Raw genomic sequence first — 27,153 nt, forward strand, 5'->3', positions numbered from 1 at the left:
AAAATATTTAGTTCCAGGGTCCCCCAGAAGCAAAATTTGAGTTAGAAATGTTCGCTTAAAAAATACATATATTCAAAGATTTGCACACATTTTCACAACTTTTCAAAAATAGCAGATCTAGAAGCTCGCAGCGCGGCACTCGGTGCCGCGCTGTGAGCTTGTATATCTGCTGTTTTTCAATAGATAAAGTTATTAGGGCCCCTCCACCTTGGGCCCCAGTAACTCAGTCCCACTTTCCTACCCCTTGTGACGCCCCTGGATGTGCGCCACTCTCTCCTCCGCTCCCGTCTCCTCCAACTGTCCACTGTCCTCAGGGTCCTCCCTCTGTCCTCTTCCTCCACCCATCTGTCTCAAGTCTAGACATGACATAAATATCTTTGGTCTTCTTACAAGGATGAGAGGTATTAAAAGTATGTCTATTGATTTCAAATAGTAACAGCCCTTTTGTGTATTGATTAGATATATAACATATATAAGCCTACTGGTTTAACAAAAAGTGAACATATCTGTCTAAGAAAGAAAACACCCACAGAGAGAATAGGCTCAGCGTTCATAATGTTTCTTTTGATTAGTCCAACACGGTGACGTGTTCCTTGAGACCAATGGAAGTATACTACTCCAGTACTTTAAATACTGGGTAACAAGTCACGAGTAGTAGTAGTAGTAGTAGTAGTAGTAGTAGTAGTTTATTTGGTCATTTAGAAATAGAATACATACACTTCATTTTCACATGAATTTCCCATAATTTTTACCAAAAAGGCATAGGCTGAAGCCCTTGGCTTATTTTGCCTAACCTTATCACAATCACTCTATAACCGCAGAGGAAGTAAACTCTTAAAGAAAACAAAAAATTCAAGCAAAACAAAAACAAAGAAATAAAGCTCTGAACATTTTTTGCAAAAGAAAAAACAATGTATACTTACACATATATGCAGTAGGCCTATTACAGCCACAAAAACACCAATATATGATAATATATTATCATCCTTTCTTTAGTTAATATATTTCTGTAATAGAAAAGATAATCATGATAGCTCTCTGTACTTTATTATAGTCATATGTTTAAACATTTGTTGAACCCATATATTGAACTGCATGATGATGAGAGAGAGAGAGAGAGAGAGAGAGAGAGAGAGAGAGAGAGAGAGAGAGAGAGAGAGAGAGAGAGAGAGAGAGAGAGAGAGAGAGAGAGAGAGAGAGAGAGAGAGAGAGAGAGAGAGAGAGAGAGAGAGAGAGAGAGAGAGAGAGAGAGAGAGAGAGAGAGAGAGAGAGAGAGAGAGGAGAGAGAGAGAGAGAGAGAGGAGAGAGAGAGAGAGAGAGAGAGAGAGAGAGAGAGAGAGAGAGAGAGAGAGAGAGAGAGAGAGAAACAAGTGTGAGACTGTGATCTTTCATCTCCGTCTCCTTTGAGCCAGAGCCCTGGCCTGACAGTGAATCAACTGCAAAAGTGCAACACCACCATCTAGTGTCCAAAATAATCCATTGCAAATTCATCTGGGCGTAAATCGTCCTGTAAACGCTCCCCACACCTACAAACGCAGGAGAACGCGGGGAAACAACAACGACAAAATAACCATTGGTTTGAATAACATTTTGGAATCCTTATTTTTAATCTGATAGGTAAGAAATAGGTACGAAATTCTGTTTGGTAATGTTGTCTATAGGTGGGACGTTCGCGAACGAATCGAGTCTTTTGAACGGCTCTTTGAAATGAACGATGGGATCCGGTTCGCAGTAGCCTAGCTGGGAGCCGTTCCTTTCTAATGAACAGTGGTGTAAAAAGCACTCAAATTCTTTACTTATAAGTAAAAGTATCAATACTGCAATGTTGAAATACTCTGCCACAAGTTCGGAATCCAAAATAGGCTACTCAAGTATTGGTATCAAAAATGTACTTAAAGGGGAAGACCACCCATTTTCAATATTGAAATATGTCATTAATATACCTTAGAGGAGTTGGGAACTTTTTTTTTAATTTCCACACAACTCCTCTAAGGTATATTAATGACACAGTTAATATTGAAAATGGGTGGTCTTCCCCTTTAAAGTACCAATAGTAGACAGTAAAGGAATAAAATGCAGAAAAATCATTTGAAAACAGCAGATCTACAAGCTCACAATGTGTTGCAACGTGACGCATTGTGAACTTGTAGATCGGCTATTTTCAAATGGCAGGTGCCAGGTATGTACCTATATATGTCAGAAATAAATGTGTATAGGGACAGGGTTGAAGTGTTTTGTAATCAAAATCTACAGAGTAACTAGTAAATAAAATGAGCCAGTCTTTTGAACGGCTTTTTGAAAGGAACGGATCCCAGAGATCCAGCTCACTTCAAAGAACCATAAATCCCATGGAGAACATGCGCAGTGCAGTGAAGCGTCACTTCCGGTGTCGCGCGCAAACAACAAAGCATTTTAGCATTTTAAAATCTGCGCGCGCTGTCTGTTAGTACTGTTACTGGAGTTAGTTTCCTCCTCCTGCACAAGCACACACACAAACCACGCATCGTCTTCTTTGCTGCGACTGTGAGCACATCAAACAGGTAAATTGGATTAATAAGTTGATTAAAAAAGAATACAGATCATCGGTCCTGATATTATGAACGTGACGTGCATGAGGTGAATGTATCAATAATAGGGAGTTTTACTTTTGGGTCGTGCTGATTTCTGCTTCCTCGTGGGACGAATTATAATGTGTCCACAGAGAGTTTGTGAACGTGAACCTATATATATTTTATACACACACTTAAAGCCTACAGTATATAACTTCATGACGTTTATACGTTTCTCAATCTCATCTGTACTCTGTCAATAACGTTACACGGTTCCAAAGAGCCCAAAACAAACCGAACGAGTCCAGCCCTGGTCCCTTAACTGTCAGTGTGGGTAGCACGCCACGGCAACATAGCATGTTATTCATACGGTTGTATATGAATAAACGTATCGTGTGTTTGTGTTTTGTTGATGCACAGCTTTCATTGATCTGGATTCATTGTATTGTGTGTTAGCTTCCCAAAATATGAGTGGGGTTTGCTATAATTGCAATGACATCAATGATGATTGACTGTAACCAACCATGGATCACAAGACAGTCGGTGACAGTCAAAGGCTAGGGCACTGTTTCCCAAACACTGGTTGGGACCAACAAATGGGTTTTGGTTTCCTACTTTAATGTTCTTAATTATTATTTCAAAACAAAAAAGAAAGAAAAAAATACCCCAAAAGTATGATTTTCACGAAAAAAATTGCAATGATTTGAGAAATGTCATTAGTTAATAAAAGAAAGATCTAAGAAATTCCATAAATTAGAAAATAAATGTTTAAGAAGTAGTGAAAGTAGACAAAAGTGAAGCGACACGTTGGTGAGCGTGTAGATCTGCTGTTCTCTCTAGTTTGGGTCCCTGGAAAATGTCTAATTTCACTTTTGGGTCACAAGCTAAAACGTGGGAATCACTGGGCTAGATTGACTGTCACACTAGTCCTGCAACATGCCTGTCATCATGTGATCCATGACTAGACCATTGCTGTAACCAGAATGTACTATTAGACCAACTGTATTCTGTGTATTGCATCATTGTTTTGCCCATGGTGTCCCTGTCCAGTATCCAGTATTCCCTACAGAAGCCCCATTTTAAATGTGTCTGGGTATTTGGGGTTGACCTTACCCTTGTTCCATTTAACTCAGTTAAACTAAAGTCTAGTCTAGCATAAGAACACTTGGTGTGTTACACTTAGACAAGCCTGACAGAAATTATCACTTTTTTTAATCGATTCTGACATTTGTAGATATGCAAATTGCCTGACAATAAAGTATACGCATTATTGAATATGACCCTTATAAATGACTTGATTATTCAGTATATATAGTTTTGGGCTGTCACGATTATGACATTCTTTTTACATGACGATTAATTGTTACTCAAATAATTGCGATTAACGATTTAATTGTGTTTTTGTCATTGACAATTACATTTCTGTTTGGCTTGTAGACTTCGAAGTTGCACATGGCAGATATGACACATAACCTAAACATACAAAGACATTACTGACATATTTGAAACAACATTCATAGTGGAAATAGCCTATCTACAAGCTCACAACGCGTCGCACTCGCATTGCGACACTTTGTTAGTTTGTAGATCGGCAATTTCCACTCTTTTTTAAAATAAATGAACATACATAAACATTTGTCAACATGTAAACGATTATGACTATTATCACAAAATAATTGTGATTCAAATAATTGCAATTAGACGATTATGTAATAATTGTGACAGCCCTAACGCTACTTATGCTGTGGGTATGAGTTGCGTGAAAAGAAAATGATCTCTTGAAAAGACTGAGACCTGGTCAAATCATTTTTGAATAACTTTCTTTCAATTTGTTTTGTGTCCTTTAGAAAGAATGGCCCTCGCGACCTGCCAACCTCAGCAACGACAGCCCGTTCAAGAGCCCCGAAGCGGTTCGTTTTAAGAGTCCTCTGGGCAGCGATGAAAACTCATTCCAGACCCCCACGTCGGTCCGCGTCAAGAGTTCTCTGCGTGGAAAGAACTCGCCTGCCGTCCTCGGCGACGGCAACTCTTTCAGGACCCCCACGTCGGCTCGCGTTAAGAGCTCTTCTCTAAGCAGCGGCGGGAGCCCCATCACCATCCCTGCCTCGCCTTTCATGAAGAAACTTGGCTGCGGGACCGGAGTTAACGTTTACCTCATGAACAGGTTTGGTCTGACTCCGCTTTGATTTATTTTGAATAGTTCACTACATGCTTTAGGCTGTGTTCACACTTGGGCCTGTCGCAATTATGATATAATCGTCTTATCGCGATCATTTGACATGATCGCAATTATTTTGTCATAATCGTCATAATCATTTCCATGTTGAAAAAGATCTATTTCATATATTTTGAAACATTTTCAAAAATAGTGGAGATAGCAGATCTACAAGCTCACGATGCGGCACGATGCGGAACGTTGTGAGCTTGTAGATCGGCTATTTCCACTATCAATGTTCTTTTTGAAGTGTAAAGTTAAATATGTCAAATATGTCAGTCATTTCTTCGTATATTTAGTTTGTGTCATAATCTGCCATATGCAACTACAAAGCCTACAAGCCAAACAGAAATGTAATTTTCAACGAAAAAAAAACACAATTAAATCGACAATTAATCGTCATGTAAAATGTCATAATCGTGACAGCCCTAGTCACACTGGCAGCTACAAACTCCTCCTGCGCACGTCCAATGAGAGTCCTCCTGGCAAAAGGACTGTGCGCTCCATGTCACTCCAGCCCCTAGCGTCTGCCGCACGCTCGAACAAAGCGAAGGACACAGCAACATTCTTCTTATTGAACTTGAGGACCTCACTTAACTTGCCTTGCCTTACTGGCTTGTGCCTCTCATCCTCAATATCTAGCTTAGCCATTTCTGCTCTGTGCCTCATCTTCTCAAATCCTTTTCTTTAGCTGTATCAGTGGTGTAATGGTGATTTTATAAAAAAAAAAAAAAATCTCCCAGGGGCACAGTATTTAAAATTTACATTTCTAGCCTGCACGCTCACCATACCATAACGCTAAGGTGCTGTACCTGCTGCGCGCCACGTGAAAGATTACCGGCCACATGCCGTGGTACCCCGTCCTTTGACCAAAACACCACTGAGCCTGTATTCAATAGCATTTGAACTTGCAATTGTACATTCCAATTCTTTCTGCTGCTCAAATGTTAAGGTGCCTCCACACCGAAAATACTACAGGAGACTCTTTCTAACTGTTCACAGATTGCAAAGAACTGCAAAGAACTGCAAAAAACAAAGCAATTTTTTTTCCAGCCGACTGCACGCCGACTGTAGTTACTGTACGCAGTTGTGCGCATGCGCACTTTGATCCTGTTTTCTTATAATGTTGCTAGTTGTGGGTTACTTTTGTTTGGGCTTGTTTCTGAAGTGTAGTTGCTTATTTGGCCTTGCTTTCAACATTAATGTAATAGAGCTCAATAGGTTAAACTGGTCGTTTTCTTTTGGGCTTGTTTTCATAGACCTGGTCGGTTGTTTCACTCACAGAATCTGGCAACACAGCACTATTACTAGTGTTGCTTTGGAGTTGATTAGTATAGGAAATTGAGAGTTGAGATTGTGAATATGCTATTTAGTAAAACTGTGCGACAGGAAAATGTCTCTGGCTTATTTTGGCTTGGTTTTGCAGCAGTAGCAAACATAATGGTCCATTCTACGACTCCCTCAATCTTACTGACGGCCAGGGGCGACTCTACAAAACTGAGCAAGTCCATTCTTCCAGTTTTCCGTCGATACTGGTTGATAGCGTTCCCGACCCGCTGCCGAAAACCTGCCGATGATCTCCCTGTCGGCAACCGACGCTTTCCGCCGCCGATTCGTGGCCGAATCAGTTTGGTTAAAAGTGCACTTTACACACTCGCACCTGATGTGTCTAGGGCTGTCACGATTATGACATTTTCCATGACGATTAATTGTCACTCAAATAATTGCGATTAGCAATTTAATTGTGTTTTTGTCGTTGACAATTACATTTCTGTTTGGCTTGTAGGCTTTGAAGTTGCACATGGTAGATATGACACATAACCTAAATATACAAAGAAATTACTGACATATTTGACAACTTTATACTTAAAGAACATTAATCGTGGAAATAGCCGATCTACAAGCTCACAACACGTCGCATTGTGAGCTTGTAGATCTACTATTTCCTCTATTTTTTTTAAATGTTTGAACAAATAAACATTTTTCAACATGTAAACGATTATGACGATTACCACAAAATGATTGCGATTATGTCAAATGATTGCGATTATGTCAAATGATTGCGATTATGTCAAATAATTGCGATTAGACGATTATGTATTGTGACGGCCCTAGATGTGTCTACTGTCGAAGGTGGGGTCAAAACCTGCTGCTCATGAAATGAGCTCTAAAATTAGCTGGAGAAAGTGACCAGCAAGCTGTTTTTAGTTTTTAGCCCAGGGTAAATAATAGAAATATGTTTATATTAACACTTAAGTTGCAATGATTTTTTTCTCTTCAATGTCCCGCGATGCCATGGTCTCCATAGACTTCCATGTAATTTATTGTGCACGGATCGTGCACGCCCATGCCTAGATGATGCACCACGTGTGTGCACACTGTTCACAGCTTTCAAACAAAAAACTCCGCTTGGAAATCCGTTCAGGCATTCATGATTTAGGAGCCATTATAAAAAAAAATCTTCAAAAACGGCCCAAACTCGGGAAACTCGGGGTTGGCACAGGGGTGGTACCTTTTCAAACTCGGGGAAACTCGGGGTTGGCACCAGATGTGTTAAATGACTCGGTTAACTCAAAATCTTTATTTTTTTGTATTTCTTTCTCAGAGTGGGTAAGCAGAACGCCGCCTCACCATGGGCTATAAAGAAGGTAAACAGCAAATGTGCGTCCAGGCAGCTGAAGACTTACCAGAAACGGCTGGACGAGGAGGCCAAGACCCTGAAGGAGCTCGTTCACCCAAACATAGTTGGTAAGACAAGAGGCCAGTAGACCAGCCGGTGAAATCCTTTCCTTTGTGTCCATGTAACCAAATGGACCCCCTGCGTGTCAGTGCATCCTACACTCTCTGAGTTGCAATCAGCTGTGGAAAAAGTACTCACATTTTGTACTTAAAGCTATACTACGTAACTTTCCAATAAAACACATCTTAAAATTGTCCTAACTATTAAATCGCTAAGGTTTTAGAATACCCACTCCGTGAATTTCAGCCCCTAAAGCCTTCTGTAAATATGTTTTCTATGATCCTGGCCGGGGACCGGATTTCGCGGCAAAATTACGTCATCTGCATCCTTCCGTATACGTTGTCTCCAGATCATACACTACCGGCCAATCACAGCGCAGATAATACACTACCGGCCAATCACAGCGTGTCTTGCCATCTTTTCAGGAAGTAGCTTGCCTCACCAGCAGTGTTTACTCTGGTGTAGGAGTCTAGCCTGTTACTCCCCAATGCCTGGTCGGCGAGGGACGCGAGACCCCTTTACGGATGCGTCTCGGCGAGGCGCAGGCGGACGCGGTGGTCCGTGGCCCCGCTCCGGTGGTCCACGGCGACCCCGGGCGAAAAATGGGACGTTGGAAACTTGTGGATAACAATCGTTTGAAAATAGCAGATCTACACGTCGCATCGTGACACATTGTGAGCTTGTAGATCGTCTATTTTCAAATAGCCAAAATGTACTGTATATAGGGTTGAAGTGGCTAATGTATGTTTTGTAATAATATTCAAAATCTAAAAAGTAATTGGTAACTACAGTTCTCAAATAAATGTAGTGGATATGGAAGTACAATATTTTTGGAGCTGAGATGTAGTGGAGTAGAAGTTAGAATTCAAAATTGAAATTATTCAAGTAAACTACAAATAACTCAAAATTGTAAATGTACTTTGTAACTTACTTTGCACCACTGGTTACAAATGCATAAATGAACACAGATTTTTACTTTGTATTGAACTTAAAAAGTACTCTACTCATTTACTCCATACGACCTTAAACACTGGTCGACCGGTGTTGGTTGCGTACAACAACTACCTTTTTTCCCTGACTAGTAATGTAACTCATTGTGGATTAAATAACGATGGAATAATCGCTAAGAAAACAATGTAGAGTTGCAGCCTGCCCTACTAGTAGTCCCTTATGTGCTACGCTACCTTTGACCCCGGCAGGTTTCCGTGCCCACATCACGGCCAACGACGGCTCCAAGTGCCTGGCCATGGAGTACGGAGGAGAGCAGTCCCTCAACGACCTCATTGAGAAGAGGAAGGAAGAGGGCCTTGGCGCCTTCCCTCCCGCCACCATCCAGAAGGTGGCGCTGCACGTGGCTCGAGCCCTGCAGGTAAAAACACAGTCCTGATCGTCTAACCTGACCTTTCAGATGACAAGGACATCTATAGACAGCGGCGGAAGCTGTATGCCCAAGCCAACATGCTGTGTCACAAATTTAGCTTGTGCTCCATACCTGTGAAGATATCTCTATTATTTTAGATCCTTTTGTACACAACTATATACTTGTCTGCCTTTGGTGTCGCTACAGACAAGGCAGCAATAATGACTGTATGAGGCTGCTGCTTAGAGCTCCAGTGCAAGCCAGATATTTGTCAGTGTCAGGGTTCCCACCTGCTATGCTGTACATAAGGTGCTACGCAACCTTATGTACAGGTTTATGTGTAGAGCATCTGAGTCAGTTAATGACATCTTCGCGGTTATAGACATGGAAAGGTAGACGCCTCCTCGGCTCTGGGGCGTTGGTAAAAGAGGACTGGCAAGCTTCGGGAATTCTGAAGGACGCTTCCTTGGGCGTCACAGAATGGGACGCTCGGTAGGCCAATCAGACTGGCGCTGGACTGGCGGGACTCCCTCTTTCCCACTGCAGGGGGCAGCAGAGTGCCTTCCACAGTTCCGCCAGTCCTGTTTTACCAGTCGCGCCAATGAACTGCAGCAGCGGAGGAGGTGTCTAGTTTTTTATATCTGTGGTTATAACGGACCCTACACACTGTTCTGTCAGGTTCTCATCTAGACAGTGGAACGATTGGCGCACATGTCTCTATGTCAGAGACTGAACATGTGGGCTTGGTGCATTTTTGTTATTTTATTATTCATTCTTTGTTATTATTTTTTTTAACACATCGGACGCCCACGTGGTTTTGACCTCTTAATTTGCTGGTGCCCATGGCAACGCGTCATTTTGCCTACCGGCGAGAGTACTGGCGAGAAAAGTAATCCGAGTAAATGTAATCCGAGAATGTCCTGTTTATTTCGCGAAAATCTTTTCTTTCAGTCAGGACCGTTTTTTATCATTTCTAAGCCACAGTGTTTGTGTTACGGCATGTAGAAGAGGCTGCCGTTTTGAGAAAAAAATGAAAAATGAAGAGAATCCGGAGAAAACAGCATTTTTGTGCAGCCGCTAAACAGGAAGTCAACGAGACACACAGCACGTCCGGGTGACGTAATTGCGCGCTGCATGTTGGGAAATGGAGTTTGTTTCATCACCGCGGTAGCCAAGTGCAGTAGCTACAGTACAGTATAGTTTACTGTACAACGCGTCAAATGCGTCGTGGGCCTCCAGCGACATCAAAGAAATTGACTTGTAGACACCACGTGGGCATCCGATGTGTTAATAATGTTTTTATTGTAACTGATATGGATCTCCCTGGGTCTGAAATAAAGATTTGAATTGAATAAATGGCAGTGGTTCTCAAACCATGTCACGTCAAGGACCCCCAAATTCATGTGTTTGGCCATGGACCTCCATCTGAAATCATTTTCTGCCAGCGAGTCCCAGATAGGGATGGGACGATAAGCGATATTATCGTTTATCATGATAAAAAACACTCACGATAATCGTATCGTGGAGATTTAATTTATCGTGATATCGTCCTCCGTCATGCACTGGGATCAATTTGCCTTTATTTGCGGAGCTGCATATCCGGTACCACTTAAACCCTCTATAATTGGTAAAACGAACTTATAATATACGTACTTGATACAGCCTTTTTCCACTCTCTACCAAATCTCTTTGCCAAAAAATAGCCGATCTACAAGCTCACAACGCCTTGTGAGCTTGTTGGTAATGGATTTTGGGGATATTTTGCTTATCGCGATAAAATCGTAAATCGTGATTTCTTTGGTCACAATAATCGTTATATGACATTTTCATATCGTCCCATCAAGATGGTAAAAAAATGTTATAAACGAATATAGCTGCAGGTCCCTGAACGTGTGATTATGGATGCCTCCAAAGTTCTAGAATAGACCCGCCTCACCTGTATCTAACCCTGTATACCAGAGGTCTTCAACGTTTTCAGGCCAAGGACCCCTTAGTTGAGAGAGAGATGAAGCAGGGACCCCCACAACCTGTTCATAGATTCCATATAGTTTTGTTTGACAGCACAATCATCAGTGTATTTTGGATTCATGTCAGTCTGTGTTTTCAGATATTTAACCACTTGAGCCGTTATTACCTAATAAACTTGACCTTTTACTCTGTACTTAGTCTGCTCTTTTCCCCTCTACACCAAACCTCTTTGCCGAAAATAGCCGATCTACAAGCTCACAACGCCTCGCAGTGCAAGGCGTTGTGACTGTGAGCTTGTAGATGTAGGCTTGTAGTTAAAAATAGGCTATTTTTGGCTACAGTTCTCAGAATATGGACACTAGGGTTCAAGTTGTTATTTGTTAATGTAAAAACTATTGGAAGATTTTGAGGACCCCCTGTTGTAACTCTGAGGACCCCCTAGGGGGCAAGATCTTTAAACATTTCACACAACAACAACTTTGTCTGTTCATCCAGTACCTTCACAATGAGAAGAAGCTGCTCCACGGCGACATGAAGTCATGCAACGTGGTCATCAAGGGAGACTTCGAGACCATCAAGGTCTGTGATGTGGGCGTGTCTCTCTGGCTGGATGAGAACATGACAGGTATGAACTTATATGACATTTGTGTTGTTGAATTGGACATTTTTAAGTGCACATGCTCTCAGAATGGGTGCTCCCCGGGTGCCGTGGACCAATGTGAGGCTTGTCACAATTAAAACATAATCGTCTAATCGTTTCCATGTTGAAAAATGTTCATATATTTTCAAATATAAAAAAAAAAATAGAGGAAATAGATCTACAAGCTCACAACGCATTGTGAATTACAGACTTGTAACGGTCCATTTGTAACCCCCTGTTTAGTAACCCAGAGAGTCCATGTTACCTCACTTTGAGAACAACTACAATAATGTATGCATACTGTATAAGATTGAATTTGTGTTTTTCAAACATTTTGATGAAGGTCAAAATTATATATTCTTTTAAAGGAATAGGACCCTTGACTCTCAAATACCTGGAACGCGGCCGAGTCGCGTTCGATTTTAACCACTTTAACCATTATTGTATGCTTTAACTATTGAAAAATAGCAGATATACAAGCTCACAGCGCGGCACTCTGCGAGCTTGTAGATCTGCTATTTTTGAAAAATCGTGAAAATGTGTGCAAGTCTTTGAATATCTTTGACCCGATCTTTGACCCGACTTCTAAATCCTTCCTCTAAATCAGCGGTTCTCAAACTTTTTCATGGCAAGGACCCCCAAAATTACATTTATTTGGGCGCGGACCCCCCATCTCAAAATATGTTGTTCCAGGGACCCCCCAGAGACAGAGATTTGAGTTACAAAAGTTTGCTTTGAAAAATATATATTGAAAAATGTGCACACATTTTCAAGACTTTTCAAAAATAGCAGATCTACAAGCTCGCAGCGCGAGTGCCGCGCTGTGAGCTTGTATATCTGCTATTTTTCAATAGTTAAAGCAGTCAATAATCCTAGGCCTAAATGGGTTAAGAGGGAATCGTTAATGTGGACAAAATTATTAATTATTATGTGGCCGGACCATACAGTATTTCATGTAAGGTGTCCGTGGTTGCACCAATCATGGTGTCATTGTTTCCCCTAGAGACCGTTTCTCAGTGCACGTCTTTTTGTCTTTGACAGTGTCGGACCCTAAGGCCGAGTTTGTGGGGACGGAGCCGTGGACGCCCAAGGAGGCCTTGGCGGAGGGAGGAGTGATCACAGACAAGTCGGACATCTTCTCCTACGGCCTGACCCTGTGGGAGATGATGTCCCTGGACATCCCTCACCTGGACATGCCGGACGAGTGCGACGGGGAGGCAGTGGATAGCACTTCGGACGAAGGTGAACACAGACAGAATGGTTCAAATAATAGCAAATCCACAAATTCACAGTCAGCATAGCGTCTCTGTCGGGATATTATATATCATAATAGGAAACAATTTCAAATTCAAAAGTAGTAAAAGTAGCAGATCCACAAACTTGAAACACGTCGCGCCACGTTTTGAGCTTGTAGCTCTGCTACTTTTGAGTAGACTAGGGGTGGAAAAAATTATCGATTTCACAAATTTCAAAAATCTATTTTTGCTTTCTTTTTTTCTCCGAGTGGAACTAATCTTCACCTGCAGCGCCGTACCGGACCGTTTACGGTGTAACACACTGGTCTGGCACACAGCTACGCACATGCACTCACTGAATCTAAACAAACACATGAGACAACAGAAAAGATGACAGAAAGACAAATTTGACCGGCTCCATCGGCATATAAAGCCTTCTCTCCTCTCCCTGCTCTCTCTCTCACTCACTCTACTCAGCTGTAGTAGTGGTGCTCTGACGAGCGTGTGTCATTGAACGTAACCCTCTGAATCGTAATCGAATCGCATCGTCAGGTACCTGAATTGTTACACCCCTACCATAAACTAGGCCTAGGCTGCAACCACACCAAAGTAGTGAGAGTGGAATCCGCGTTCCGCCAGTGAATTTCAATGGAAAGGGGGCGGTTTCATGATGTCAGTGGAGCATATCTGCGTGCCGCGCCGACCTTTTCTTTATGCTGGAGCAGATACATTCTGGAAGTGACTGACAGGCACGGCACTGGCTTTGGGACAAAATGCGCTCTGTGCGTTTTTAGTCAGCTGCGCACAAAAAGAGTTTATCCGCTGGCGATCATATTTTGGTGTGTGCACCCTTAAAGGAGATTTCCGAAGGAGTGCTTTTCTTACGGTAATCTTATTCCATCCGTTAACCAGTGCTAGACACGAATGGGGGGGGGGGGGGGGAATAAGTCAATTTCTAGCGAGTTAGCTTTGACTTGAAGGGTGGGATTTAGCAGCAGTTGACAACACTCCGTGGACACATCTCTGCCATTATTCGAGCAATGAATTACTCCTGTGTGTGTGTAGCTAGCAATTAAATCAGTTGTTACACTGCACCGATACTGATTGGCTATTCAGTGGAGATGCAGTTACGTTAAGTCATGCATTGTTTGGCAATAACTTGCTAGACCATTGAATGTAATTGAAAATTGAGATGCATGTTGTGTATAGAGCATCACAGTGAGGTGTCGGAAGCAAGCTGACCATTCATTTTTACCATAGGGTTTTTCATTATCAGCCACAAAGTCGTAGCAATTCAATGTACACTTACCACTAGGCTGGTGGTTGTAAAATGGTTCTATATGTTCCTGTAGAACCCCCGAATATGTATGCAATCACTCTAGTTTTAGTAAAAACATGTTTTAATCAAGATCGCATGGAGAAAAACTGCATTTCCCATACTGCTAAACATGTACATCCGCTGAAATCGACGTCTGTGATTGGTCTAGCTTCTTCTTCTTTCACATATCTTGCGGTTACCGCGGAAGTAGCTACTGCTCCCTGTCTGCCCGGCAGATTATTGCACTTCAGCAGAACTCCGTGAGCGAGTGTCTTTCTTTTACAAATATGATGCACTGTGTTAAAGATGACGATAAGAGCATCCACAGAGATGAAAATCACTACATGTCAGGCCATATGCTGGCCTGGATAACTAAACTGAGCGTGATTTAAGGGCTATATTTCAGGAAACAACTGTCATTCGCAATGCATTCTGGGAGTGTAGTTTCCGCAATTTTAAAAATAATGATGTACACAGTCTTGTACCCTGCCCTTTTTTTCAGCTTTCTAATCAATTGTTGCATTCAAATAAAATTGAATATTGTCATGATTCCTCTCCAGCCGAGGTGGCTTTGTCCGAGGCTTAAAAACGCTTAAATAAATACTTTATGAAATGTCTATGGAAGAAATGAATGGGGAAAACGCTTCCGATACCAGAGTGAAAACTAGGGACTAGCGATAGGGAAAAATACAATATCACAATATTTTCCCAAGCTGTATCACGATACACGATTTTATCACGATTCTTTCTTTTTTTCATGTTGGTTTTTATGGTAATTTTTCAAGTTACTTGACAAAAACTAGACTCTGGGTTCCTTTTGGGAGGTCCAAATTGAACTTGTCCATTTGGTTTCATTTGTATACTGTCAGAGTTAAGGGGAGACCTTGACATTTTACATTTTGAGAACTACTGATTTTGACCAGAATGCAGGTTTAAATTGAATTCTGCAATCAATCTCTGTATTAACGATTAAACAGGATTTTTTACAAGGCTCCCTCAATTGTATCACGATATATACGATACCTCTGAAAAAGCATATCGTGGAGACATTGTATCGTCTCAACGATAATTATCACCATATCGCCCTTGAAATGGGACATGCCTGCCTAATGAGCACTTTTACTTTTGGCACTGCAAGTACATTTTAATACCATTACTTTTGTACTTTTACTCATGCGTATTTATAACTCCTGACTTTAGAGCGGTATTTCTACATTGCTACATTGTATTGATAACGTTTACTCAAGTAAAACAGGGCTCATGTGGTTCAAATGTTCAACAGAGGGGAGCTGGGACGAGGACGACTACTACGAGAGGCTGGGGACGCGTCCCCCCGTGGACATGGATTCCCTGGGCGCGGGCTACCGCAGGGTGGTGGAGCTCTTCTGCATGTGCACGGAGGAGGAGCCCAGCAAGCGGCCCTCCGCCGCGCAGATAGTCCAAGCACTGGAGGCCAACGCTCAGACCGACAAGACACACCACCATGACGACGACGTCATTGTTATCGATTCTGATTGACTCTCTCTGGTCCCAGGCTCTATAGTCCAGTCAATCTGAGGTTTGACCCAAAACAAATTGCAATAGTAATGGTTCAAGGTTTTTTACGACACTTAGGGTCATCCAAAATACATGTTAAAAATTTTCCATTTTATTCTTAGTGGATCAAGGTAAATTCAGGGGGTTCAAGTTTGGGTCCCTTGACTTACTAAAAATACCTATAAAAAAAGACCTTCTTTAAGTAGCATGTGAGGGGTCTAACTAGGGCTTTTTCATGATTCTGAAACCATTGCAAGCATTTGTTTTGCCCAAAAAACATTCCTTGGGCTAAAAATGGACCCTACAAAAGTGTGAAAAGCGATGACTCGCCACTATACCATTGTGTTGTGGGTTTTTGGCCTGAGGAATGTTTTGCGTGCAAAACAAATGCTTGCAATGGATTCAGAATCATGAAAACCCTCTCGTTAGACCCCTCACATGCTACTTAAGGAAGATTTTTTGGGGGGTCTTTTTTCCTGTATATAGTAAGTGAAAGGACCCAAACTTGAACCCTCTGAATTTACCTTGATCTACTAAGAATATTTTGGAAGATTTTCAACATGTGTTTTGGATGACCCTAAGGATCATAAAAAACCCTGAATGATTACTATTGCAATTTCTTTTGGGTCATGCCCCTTTTTAGCTTAGATTGACTGGCCTACTAGTCGTGTTTGTTGTGATCACACGGGACAATAACCCGCACTTAAACCTTGTTATATATACTTCGTCATGTGGTAGTGGCGGGCGAAAATAGCCAGTCTACAAACTCACGATGTGAAGTGCTGTGAGCTTGTGCCGCGGCTATTTTTGGAAAATGTTTGAAAGTGGTTCATGCGTCTTAAACGCCAGATTGAAAGCAGTTAGTCGTTTTTTTGTGTGTTTTCTTTGTCTTTCTTTCCCATTTTCTTGTTCTTACCTTTGTTTTTAATCTTGTTTCATGTCTGTTTTCTGTCTTTTGGAAATGTAATAAACGTTCTATAAAACTGAAAGTAGTTAATGCAGACATTTCTTTTTTTATTATTTTAAATTTTTATCCCACGATTTTTGTAACCCATTTTTTCACCCGGTGCCAATTGCCTAAGCTGTGATCCTGGGCTCTACTCTCCCTCTGCCAACCTGGGGAGGGCCCCGAACTGAGCTCATGCTTCCTTCAATGCATGAGGAGTGAGCAGGCCGCTTCTTATCACCTGACAGGGGGAGCTTCCCCGGTTGGACGTAGCGCGTGGAAGGAACACGTTATTCCAACCAGTTCCATTCCCCTCCATCAGGCGCCCCGGCTGGCCAGGGGGAGGCTTTATAGAGACCAGGATTACTGCATGTTTTTGTGAGGGTATCTACCCTAGGAGACACGGGGAGAACATGCAGACATTTCTTATATATTATCCAAAAAACCTCATTGATTGGTGCCCTTTCGCTGCAACACCTGTCTATCATAGATGATTAATTATCTTGATGAGGATGGAGACCTGGGACACCAAGTGATATTGAGAAGTGTCAGGAAAGAAAATACATGTACTATATTTCAATTACTGTACATGTACTGTAACAACTCAATTATTATTATTAAAAGGATCCCTAGCTAATAAGCCAAATATGCCTTTTTTAATACATTATAATTGCCCTCTATAACTAAAATGTAAAATTAAAAACACCTTAAATATTTTAGAAATAGTTAATCTTTCACTCAATAGGGGTAATGCCCATCTCAAGTTGATGATGTAATTTGTCCATGTGTGGTCTGACCCTATGGAATGCATGTGAAAATAAAAAAAACAACAAAATACTTCCTAAAGTTAATATGAGCATCAAATCAATATTTAATATTTATTTTTTCACATGCATTCCATAGGGTAGACCACACATGAAAAAGGACTCATCAACTTGGGACGGACATTGCCCCTTTTGAGTAAAAGATGAGCCGTTTCTAAAATAAATACAATATTTCAGGTGTATTAAATTTAAAGAAATTAGTTGGAGAGGCCGGACAATTATAATATTAAGGCACTTCCTCAAGTTGTTTCTATTTCAAACAGCTCACATACAACCTCACATTGCCATGCGTTGTGAGATTATACATAGGCATGTTTGTTTAATAGCCTAAACAAAGGGTTGAAGGGAATAAACAGATTTTGATAATATTGTATTTATGTGGACTTCTGCTGGTCCTGAGTCTATAAAGCAGTCTTTAAAATAAACAGTGGTTAAAGGGGCACTCCACCACTTTTCAACCTATCTTCATATAATAGGAATAGGTCCTCACTAATGTTCATGATAAAATATCACAATTTTTTTCTACTCAGTTTGGGTCTCATAGGAGAGCTGTGGGTGGGTCAAATCCTTCCTACCGGTGACATCATCAATGGGAAATGCAAGCTAATAGAAACTGTAGGCGTTCTATTCCTGAAAAAGTTGCAATGTTAAAGTGGAAGCCATTGTTCTCTATTATTTAAAAAAAATGTCAAACGATGATGTCACCGGTAGGAAGGATTTGACATCTCTCCTATGAGACCCAGACTGAATAGAAAAAAATTGTGCTATTTTATTATGAACATTAGTGAGGACCTATTATATGAAGACAGGTTGAAAAGTGGTTGTTGAGGGTGAGATGTGATGTGATGTGATGAGGTTTAGATGGGGTAGATAAATAGGGACATGACATTCTGTTCTCACTGACTGGGATAACACTCTATAGCAATATGCATTATGTCCACTTGAGCGCGACATTGACAGTGAAAAAAGGGGGAAAGAAACATGCCCCCAACTGACTGCACTGTTCTAGTCTGGCTTTATTAATAATACAATAAACATGTCTGGCTGTATTAATGTAATAAATATACAACAAACACACACACACACACACACACACACACACACACCACACACACACACACACACACACATTCAATCGTTTTTTTAATACAATAATCCTTGACCAATCATTCTGAAGGTTATTTGACCTGATAATTATCTTTAAAGGAGTAGTTCACCCCCAAAATGACTCCCCCCCCCCCCTTCTATTGATTACTCACGACATGGAGATTTGAGATCAATATTTTTTGTATAAAAAATAAAAAAGCTAAAGAAAATGCATTTGGGTCCCCATGTACCCCCATCAATGTACCCCCATTGATTCCGGGTGGGGACTCCCCATTATCAAATTATTGTCCTAGGAATGTGACAAAAAAACTAAAATACTATTGAACCCAAGTCTCCATGGCGTGAGTAATCAATAGGGGAAAAAAGTCATTTTGGGGGTGAACTACTCCTTTATTAAGAATGATTTATTTTAACAGCCCATGTGGGGTTTATTTTGAAAGTTCAACCCGGAGACCGGAAGCGGAAATCTTGCTTGTTGTTTTCTCGCCGAAATCCTGGTGTGGCGAGGGTAGTTGTTCATTGGAATAAATGTTTAACTAGTGCTCCTTAATGTTTTATCGTTAAACGTCCAATAGAACCCTAAAGTAATGAGAACAGACGGACTAGACCTCCTCTAACATATCTCGGATTGGTCTTTGCTCGGATTGCTGCTGCTGTTCTTCTGGATTCAACCTGTAAACAACAGAGTTGTAGCAGAGATGCAGGACGCCATGTGAACCCCGTCAGCCGAGACCAGGTGTGTACTGTTTGTTTTACTCTTTTTACTCTTTTACTGCGTTCATATTTTGTAATGTAGGCCTATATGTATATTGAGTGATACTGGAGTGGACGTAGCCTTGTCTATCATAGTGTGTATTTTATCGAGTCTGCCTGACTTTACAGTAACGTTACTTTCTCTGCCATACTACTATCATGTCAGATCGTTTGGCCTGGTCATTTTTCGCAAACTGACTTGTGTCTCACTCAAAGACTATGATTATTGGCAGCATCGCGGAAAAGGCAGTCCCGTTTAAAAGCACAGATCGGTCCTGCACTACCATATTTTGCCCAATGCAATTCCAATGGTGAGAGCTGTGTTGTTTCACCCATTAAAGGAATGGGAATATATACATACAACAATGATAGTCTTCATAATGGTTATGGGCAATGACTGAAACTCCACTCCATGCACGATAACATTGTTTATTAACTGTAAACTCAATGGTATCATCATAGACTTATGTGAATGTATTGTATTGTTTGATTGAAGTATTTATTAGAAAGTTGCATAGGAAAAGGTACAGTTTTATGACGGTACAGTTCACTGGTAGTTACAAGATCAACTAAAAGGATAAGCTCATGAAAGCCAGGCTTGTTTACATTGAGATCCTTTAAAATAAAACCTCATAACATTGATTGACAGACAGATAGAACACAGTACTATGCAAAAGATATAATCAGAAAAACAGTTGTAAAAAGAAAAAGCTAAATAAAAAGGGTTAGGGTGGTTAAGGAGCTAGTCACAAATCACATTCAGCGTATTGGTATTCGCTTTCGGCCAAGAATATTAATTTCAGTGCTTCCCTAGAATCCTGCCATCATTGAAACCACATTCCAAGCACCCAGTTTCCACTGTCCTAAAGTTTAGGCCCAAACCCATAAATGGTAAATGGTGCATTTATATAGCGATTTTTTTCCAAAGCGCTTTACATAGATTGTGCATTACATTCACCCATTCACACACACATTCATACACCGGTGGCGGAGGAAACCATGCAAGGCACCAACCTACTCACCGGGAGCAACTAGGGGTTCAGAGTCTTGCTCAAGGACCCTTCGACATTAACTCAGGGGGAGCCCGGATTCGAACTGGGAACCCTTCGGCAACCCTTCGTGTTCTGATAACGGTTTCTCTACCCCTGAGCTATGCCGCCTAATATTGCTTGAAGCTTGGTGATGTATTTTAGATCGCTGCCCAGTTTCTGAAAAATACTTGTTTACACCGTGTTTACATCCAACCATCATCTACTGACTCCGATTTTCTTTTTCTTCATCTACAACCATGTCTAATCAAATCAACCATGTAATCAACCATGTCTAATCAAATCAACCATGTCTAATCAAAGTCCCTATTGTTAAAGTTCGTACTCTGTTCCTTCATTCCAGACCAGTCTGTGTAGTCTGGTGTGAAACTGAAGATGAGTTCTCCAATGGACATGATGACCGATTCTGTTAAACGGGAACCTTTAGACCACCTGTCCCTCAGTAAGTTCCATGGTCTCTTTTATTCCACTCTGATATGATTGTCATGGCAATATTATCACAGATCAACAAGGACCAGAGGGAGTGATGTGCCCAGGGGCGTCAATTGGGTATGGCAGGGGTATGCAGCTGCCATACCCTGGGTCCAGGAGGAAAATAAAAGTGCAAATAAAAAAAATGTTAAATTTAGCAAAATGGTCACTTTAACAAGGTATTATAATTATATTCTCCACACTTTTATTCTCCCCATCTTGACAAGATGGTATATATTCCCAGGTTCCGCAGGTCAGCTGCACAGGTGCAATGCATTATTGTTAATTGTGGCACGTTTAGGCTACTAACATGCTAAGTTTTGCTGCACTTGAACAACCATTCCAGGCTGCCATATCCAGCCCACGAAACCTTAGAAACCTGTGTAAAAAACTGACAAAACTTTTATGTAGATCTGCTATTTTCACAATAGAACCGTGTTTAACCGTGTTATACAAAATGTAATGCCTCTTTTCCATGAGGACTCCCATCTTTGCCATACCCTAGCTTTTGCTGAACTGACGCCACTGGATGTGCCCGGTGTCGAGTCTGTCGAGTTGCTGCTTGTCCAGAACCACGTGATCCGAATGATATTCTTATTTGTTCCCGAGTAGACCAGAACCAATCTCGTCACAATAGTGATTATATCAAATACAGTCATCACTCACAATAAAAGCTATCACTCACAATTCATTTGTACAATCGTTTATTGTTTATTTGTATAGCATTGTCACTTAAACTATAGTAGAGTTACTTAGAGTAGGAAAATACTAAGGCTAAAACTAAGGAATACAATCAATAAAAACAGTGGAATGATGAGAAAAAGGGGGTGTGAAGTTAGCGGGGGAAAGCCATATTGAAGAGGTGGGTTTTGAGAGCAGTTTTGAGGGTGGGGGTTTCTATTGGGGAGTGCATTCTACAGGGTTGGGGCAGCAAAAGCTCTATTGGCCCAGGTACGGTACTTAGTTGGTGCTGAGGACCTCAAGGAGGTTGGCGTCATAGGTATAAAAACGTAAAAAGCTACCTACCTCTTCCTTCGCTGCAAGTCCTTGCACGTGCGACTGGTAAAAAAGGATAGGCGGATGTGTTAAAGGCACGATGGCACTCAAAGTGACAACATACAGTAAGATGCTGCATTCAAGTTCAGGAGAGTTTGGACAAGGCAATTCTCTTGAATGCTGCCTTCAGGTATGGCATGGAAAGAGGGCATTTGCATTGCTCTTCACCAGAGTAAAAACGTGGTCTGGAGAGGGCACTTTTTACAGACAGATAAAAGGGCAGGGGCCCAAGCGCCCTTTGATGTCTATGTATGCATGTGCCTGGTTCAGTGTCTTGTAGGTGGTAAGTGAGTAGAAAGTGGATTCTTTGGGAGTCAGTGAAGGTCGTGGATCTGTATTATGTTCTCTTGAACGGGTACTGGTGAGCAGGAGGGCAGCTGAGTTCTAGACAAACTGAAGTTTATATTGAGGAGTCGAGGACTTTGGAGATGACGCCATGGAGGATACTGTTGCAACATTCAAGTACAGCTGTGTCAGTCCTTAATATTAAAGTCCTTATTCTGTACCTTCATTACAGACCAGTCAGTGGCGTCCAGAGTGAAACTGAGGAGGAGGACTCCAGTGGACACGATGCCTATTTCTCTTAAACAGGAACCTGAAGACCACCTGTACCATAGTATGTTTCATGGTCTATAATCTTATCTTTTCTGTTGTATATGATCGCTCCTTGTGGTTGTGTATCGACAGATCTGGTTGTGTATCGTTAGTACTCTACACACAAGAACATTTAGCAACTGCCTGAATTGTCAAACGAAAAGATTTGTAGCAGTAACTGGCCTCACCATTAGGGATGGGACCATAGCGCGATATTATCGTTTATAGTGATAAAAAACTCACGATAATCGTATCGTGGAGATTTAAATTATCGTGATATCGTCCTCCGTCATGCACTGGGATCAATTCACCTTTTATTTGCCGAGCTGCATATCCGGTGCCACTTAAACCCTCTATAATTGGTAAACGGTACTTATAATACACATACTTGATACAGTCTTTTTTTTCACTCTTTATCTCTTTGCCAAAAAATAGCCGATCTACAAGCTCACAACACGTCACGTTGCGACGCGTTGTGAGCTTGTAGATCTGATATTTTTTGGCAAGTGTTCCACCCAAGGACAATGGATCTTGATTATCGATACTAACGTAAATCGCGATTTCTCTTGTCACAATAATTGTGATATGACATTTTCATGTTGATAGAAGCTTTGTTCATGTGGAAATCTAAATGAAACGCCTCCCTCGCCCCTTTACCCCCCTTCTGTTTAATGTTCAACACTCATCTCATTAAAATCCTTATTTTCCTTCATTCCAGACCTGAAGGTGAAGAAGAGTTCTCCAGTTAAACAGGAACCTGAAGACCACCTTGACATCAGTGAGTTTCATAGTCTCCATTCTTTGTTTCTTTTTTCTGTTCTGTTCTAAGGCGTTCTTGGCTTACACATCATACATACATGCTCAAAACACAAAACTCCAATAAAATGTCTGACAGCTTAATGATAATCATAGAAAATATTATCACATACTTGGCTGTATAAATGAAATTGGTTGCGACCGAAGGTCGCAGTATACCATGAGAAATGTCGCAGCTTGTCTCCGTCTGTCTGTCTGTCTGTCTGTCTGTGTCAGTCATTCAGTACACATTTTTACAGTCAATTGGTTCCCTTGTCACTGTGACATCACTCTGACATCATGCTCTGATGTCACTGTTCAGGGGAACCACTATTAACAGAATGGGTTTGCTGCTCTGACATCACACTCTGGCTTCATGTCCCTTTTATGCCCATATATTTTATGCCCATATATAGTCGACAATGTGATGTCAGAACATGCCCATATATGGGCATTCCCAGATGCAAATTAATTGCATCCTTGTCCGTTTTATGCCCATATATGGAGATCCCTGTCCCGATATCATCAATATTAAGGGCATATCTGGGAATGCCCATATTTGGTAATACCCATATATGGGCATGTTCTGCCAAGGGGGAAATCTCGCTCTTTCGAACGACCGTCATTTCGACAAAGGAGCGTCGGGAGAGTTAGCGACTCACCCCACGGAGATTAGGTTTAGGGTAAGGGTTAGAGTTGGGTGTCGGACAGATGACATGTAGTAACAGCGAAACACTCACCCGCCAAGTTGAGATTGGGTAACTGGTCCGATATACATCACTGGCCAGATGTCGCATGTCACCCTGAGGCGTCTTACTAGTAGACAGAGAGGGGGAGATAGTAGGCTAATTGCAGTGTGTGTACATACATGGTATAAAGCCTGTTTATGAGGCATTGTGTGTACACTTTGGAACATTCTGTGTTTTTTTGGAGCTGTGTGAAGCACAGGCTCCCTATACGTGGCCGTGTGGGTCTGTCTGTGTGTCTGTGTGTCTGTATGTAGCCTGAACTTCCTAAACTTCGGCACGCTACTAGTCCCACAGTTTTGCCACCACACACTCGCGCCATATGTCAAATCGACCGGCTTACTCGGGAATCGTGGGCTAGTAACTTGCTAAGAGAAAGGTTCAATAGTTTAATTGATATTAATTTATTAGTGAATTAATTTTCCCCATTGACTTATAATGGGAATCGCAAAAACTCACATTCAATTATTTGTCTCTCGCAAACCATAGGGGCTAGAGTTTCAAGACTTGGAGAGGAGGTTCATAATGACTTCAAGGATTAAATAAAAAAGAATTGTGTCATTTGGCCGCATGGTGGCGCCATAACACCCCACTTTACGTTTTGGCCTGTAACTCTTGAACCGTAGGTCGGAAAATTAAAAATATTTTTTCCCTGGATTCCTTGGGTCATGACGCATCTCCCCATATAGGCCACGCCCATTTGCGCCATGATAGATTTTCCGCCATCTTGAATTTTCTCCAAAACACACTTTTTGCTCCTTTTCCTACATATTTTCTTCAAATGTCACAAAAATCGGTACACATGATCCACACACACACACACACACACACACACACACACACACACACACACACACACACACACACACACACACACACACACAGCTCCACTTCACACGGGTGTGATTTTTACTGAATTACACCACGTTGCCTCAACTTTCAACCTTCATCTAACAACAACCCATGTCACATCCCCATTCTACTCCTTCATTCCAGACCTGAAGGTGAAGAAGAGTTCTCCACGGCCAGCCAGGAGCGTTTCTGTTAAACAGGAACCTGAAGACCACCTGGACATCAAGCAGCCTGAGTATTCCTGGGTGAAGGAGAGTTCTCCGGTGCCGTCCATGACGCCTTCTGTGGAACAGGAGCCTGAAGACCACCTGGACATCAGCAACGACCATCAGTTAACCCTACAACAGGATGGGACGGACGAACCACTGACATCTAAATCTATCTGGATCGTGGGATCAAACATAATTGCACAAGCTAAATCCAGAATAGAGCAGACCCTGGGACGCCATTTTGGGTTGCCAGCAGAAGTGTCCTGGTTGCTGAAGAGAGACATGCGCTGGAGAGATGTCATCTTCATGGTGCAGGAGCAGCTGTCCACCAGCCCCCCTCCTGACATCCTGCTCATTCACGCTGGAGGGAACGACCTCGGCAAAGTGCAGATGTGGACACTTGTCAAAAGAATGAAGGCTGAGCTTCTCTGGCTGCATTCTCGCTACGAAAACATAAAAATAGTCTTTTCCGGTATCGTTGCGAGACAGCAATGGGAGGGTGCCAGGAGGAATACCAAGCTCAACAAAGCTCGCACTTGGGTGAACAGACAGATGATTGGATATGTCAGATGGCTGTCAGGAGAAGTCATTCATCACAACAACATCACAGGCAATCAGCCAGGGTTGTTTTTACAGGATGGTGTTCACTTAACTAACCGAGGCCAGGACATTTTGATAGATGACCTGTATAATGGACTCAGGGGACTTTATACGGAAACGCATTGAGACTCATTTGTACTTATTTGTGAACCGGTGTCGCACAAATAATAGTCAATCTACACGATGTGTCGCTACAGTACGCATTGTGAGCTTGTAGATTGGCCATGTTTGGTGTGAAACCAAGTATGAATAGGCATTACATTCATTCCTGTCACACTCTCATTCACACACTCGATTTCCTCTTTACCCTTTTATATTGTCAATAGAATATTTTAGACTATTTTAGGGAAATACATTACGTGAATATTTTCTTTAATTAAAATGAACAGGAACAGAAAGGGCTTACTTTGCTTTGTAATTTTACAGACTTCTATTAGGAAGCAAGATATATTTTGATTTGAATGTTTTGTGAATAAATGCCAATATACTTTCCTGGGGGAGCCCGGGATCAAACTGGGAACCTTGCGGTTCTCCATCCGGTCGCTGTACCGACCACTCTGCCCCTGAGCCACTGCTGCAAAGCTACAATTAACCATCACTATGTAGAGTGAATGGCAATAATTACTTATCTGTGGTTGAATTAAGCTATAATATGATTACTTCCACCTGTGCAGATAAAATAATGTTATATCCATCACAAAACAAATTTTATTTTCAAGACACAGTAGCTATTGAATTCATCTCTGCCTTCATTTTAGATCATAACCATAATTTTTGGTATAAAAATTGAAAAAAAGGATTTCCCAATGTGCAGCGCACTCTACTTTTTTTGTCATGCCTAGCATACAGATGCGACCGGCCAGGGGTGCGTTCAAGAGTATCGAAGCGAGGTATCGTTCGTTTTTACGTGAACCGATACTCGATAGTATCGACGCCATGCGATCGATACCATTAAAAGTATCGCAGACAATACCCATCCCTACTTGACATATAAGTTTGTTTGTTTTTCCCCCATAAAATCACTTAACTTTACTTTAGTGCTTCTCAGACTTTTGGCTTTGAAATGTACTGTAAGCTAAACATGTCCCCAGATTTTATATACTTTATATACAGTATATATAGAGCAAACAAACACATCTGTGTCCTCAGCATCCAAGTCAAAATCTGAACACAAGAGTGAAAGATTCTCAGGTTTTATCTTCTTCCAAATGGATTCTTCTGTCAACAATCTTTGCAAATTAAATGTTTTAAATGAGCAAGACTGTGTATGGTTATTTATGTGTGATTACTGATAGAGTGGGCGTCTGGTACTGATTACACACATCCTACTGTAGTGTCCTGCAGTGGTTTAAAGTAAGTACAATTTTGAGGTATGTTTTACTTTGCTGGAGTAGTTCCAAATAAAAGGAAAAATCTATAAAATGGCACTCTGTGTTTAAAGCATTGTTTAATCAAAGGCACTCAGTGTGTCAAGTAAAAGTCTGAGGTATTTGTACTTTACTCAATTTCCAGTACTTTTACTTCTACTCCACTAGATCTCAGATCAAAATATTGTGCTTTTACTCCACTACAATTATTTGAAAACTTTAG

The 27,153-nt window shown here is 41.4% G+C and overlaps 2 protein-coding genes across 2 annotated transcripts; both read left to right on the plus strand.

Moving 5' to 3' along the window:
* Positions 1–3,073: 3,073 nt before the first annotated feature.
* pbk (PDZ binding kinase) lies at positions 3,074–15,543 on the plus strand (the record flags this gene model as incomplete). Its single annotated transcript, XM_080721813.1, has 7 exons — positions 3,074–3,088; positions 4,397–4,713; positions 7,370–7,512; positions 8,704–8,873; positions 11,328–11,457; positions 12,514–12,714; positions 15,308–15,543. 7 exons carry the CDS (start codon positions 3,074–3,076, stop codon positions 15,541–15,543), a joined length of 1,212 nt encoding a protein of 403 aa, XP_080577939.1.
* A 3,462-nt stretch (positions 15,544–19,005) lies between these two features.
* Positions 19,006–26,818, plus strand: LOC308281129 (uncharacterized protein). The gene is made up of 5 exons (XM_080721222.1): positions 19,006–19,174; positions 20,584–20,682; positions 22,285–22,383; positions 23,080–23,139; positions 24,899–26,818. Exons 2-5 carry the CDS (start codon positions 20,616–20,618, stop codon positions 25,687–25,689), a joined length of 1,017 nt encoding a protein of 338 aa, XP_080577348.1. The 5' UTR covers positions 19,006–19,174; positions 20,584–20,615; the 3' UTR covers positions 25,690–26,818.
* Positions 26,819–27,153: the final 335 nt, after the last annotated feature.

The sequence above is a fragment of the Nannobrachium achirus genome (assembly GCF_963921795.1).
Source record: "Nannobrachium achirus genome assembly, chromosome: 3".
Classification (NCBI taxonomy): domain Eukaryota; kingdom Metazoa; phylum Chordata; class Actinopteri; order Myctophiformes; family Myctophidae; genus Nannobrachium; species Nannobrachium achirus.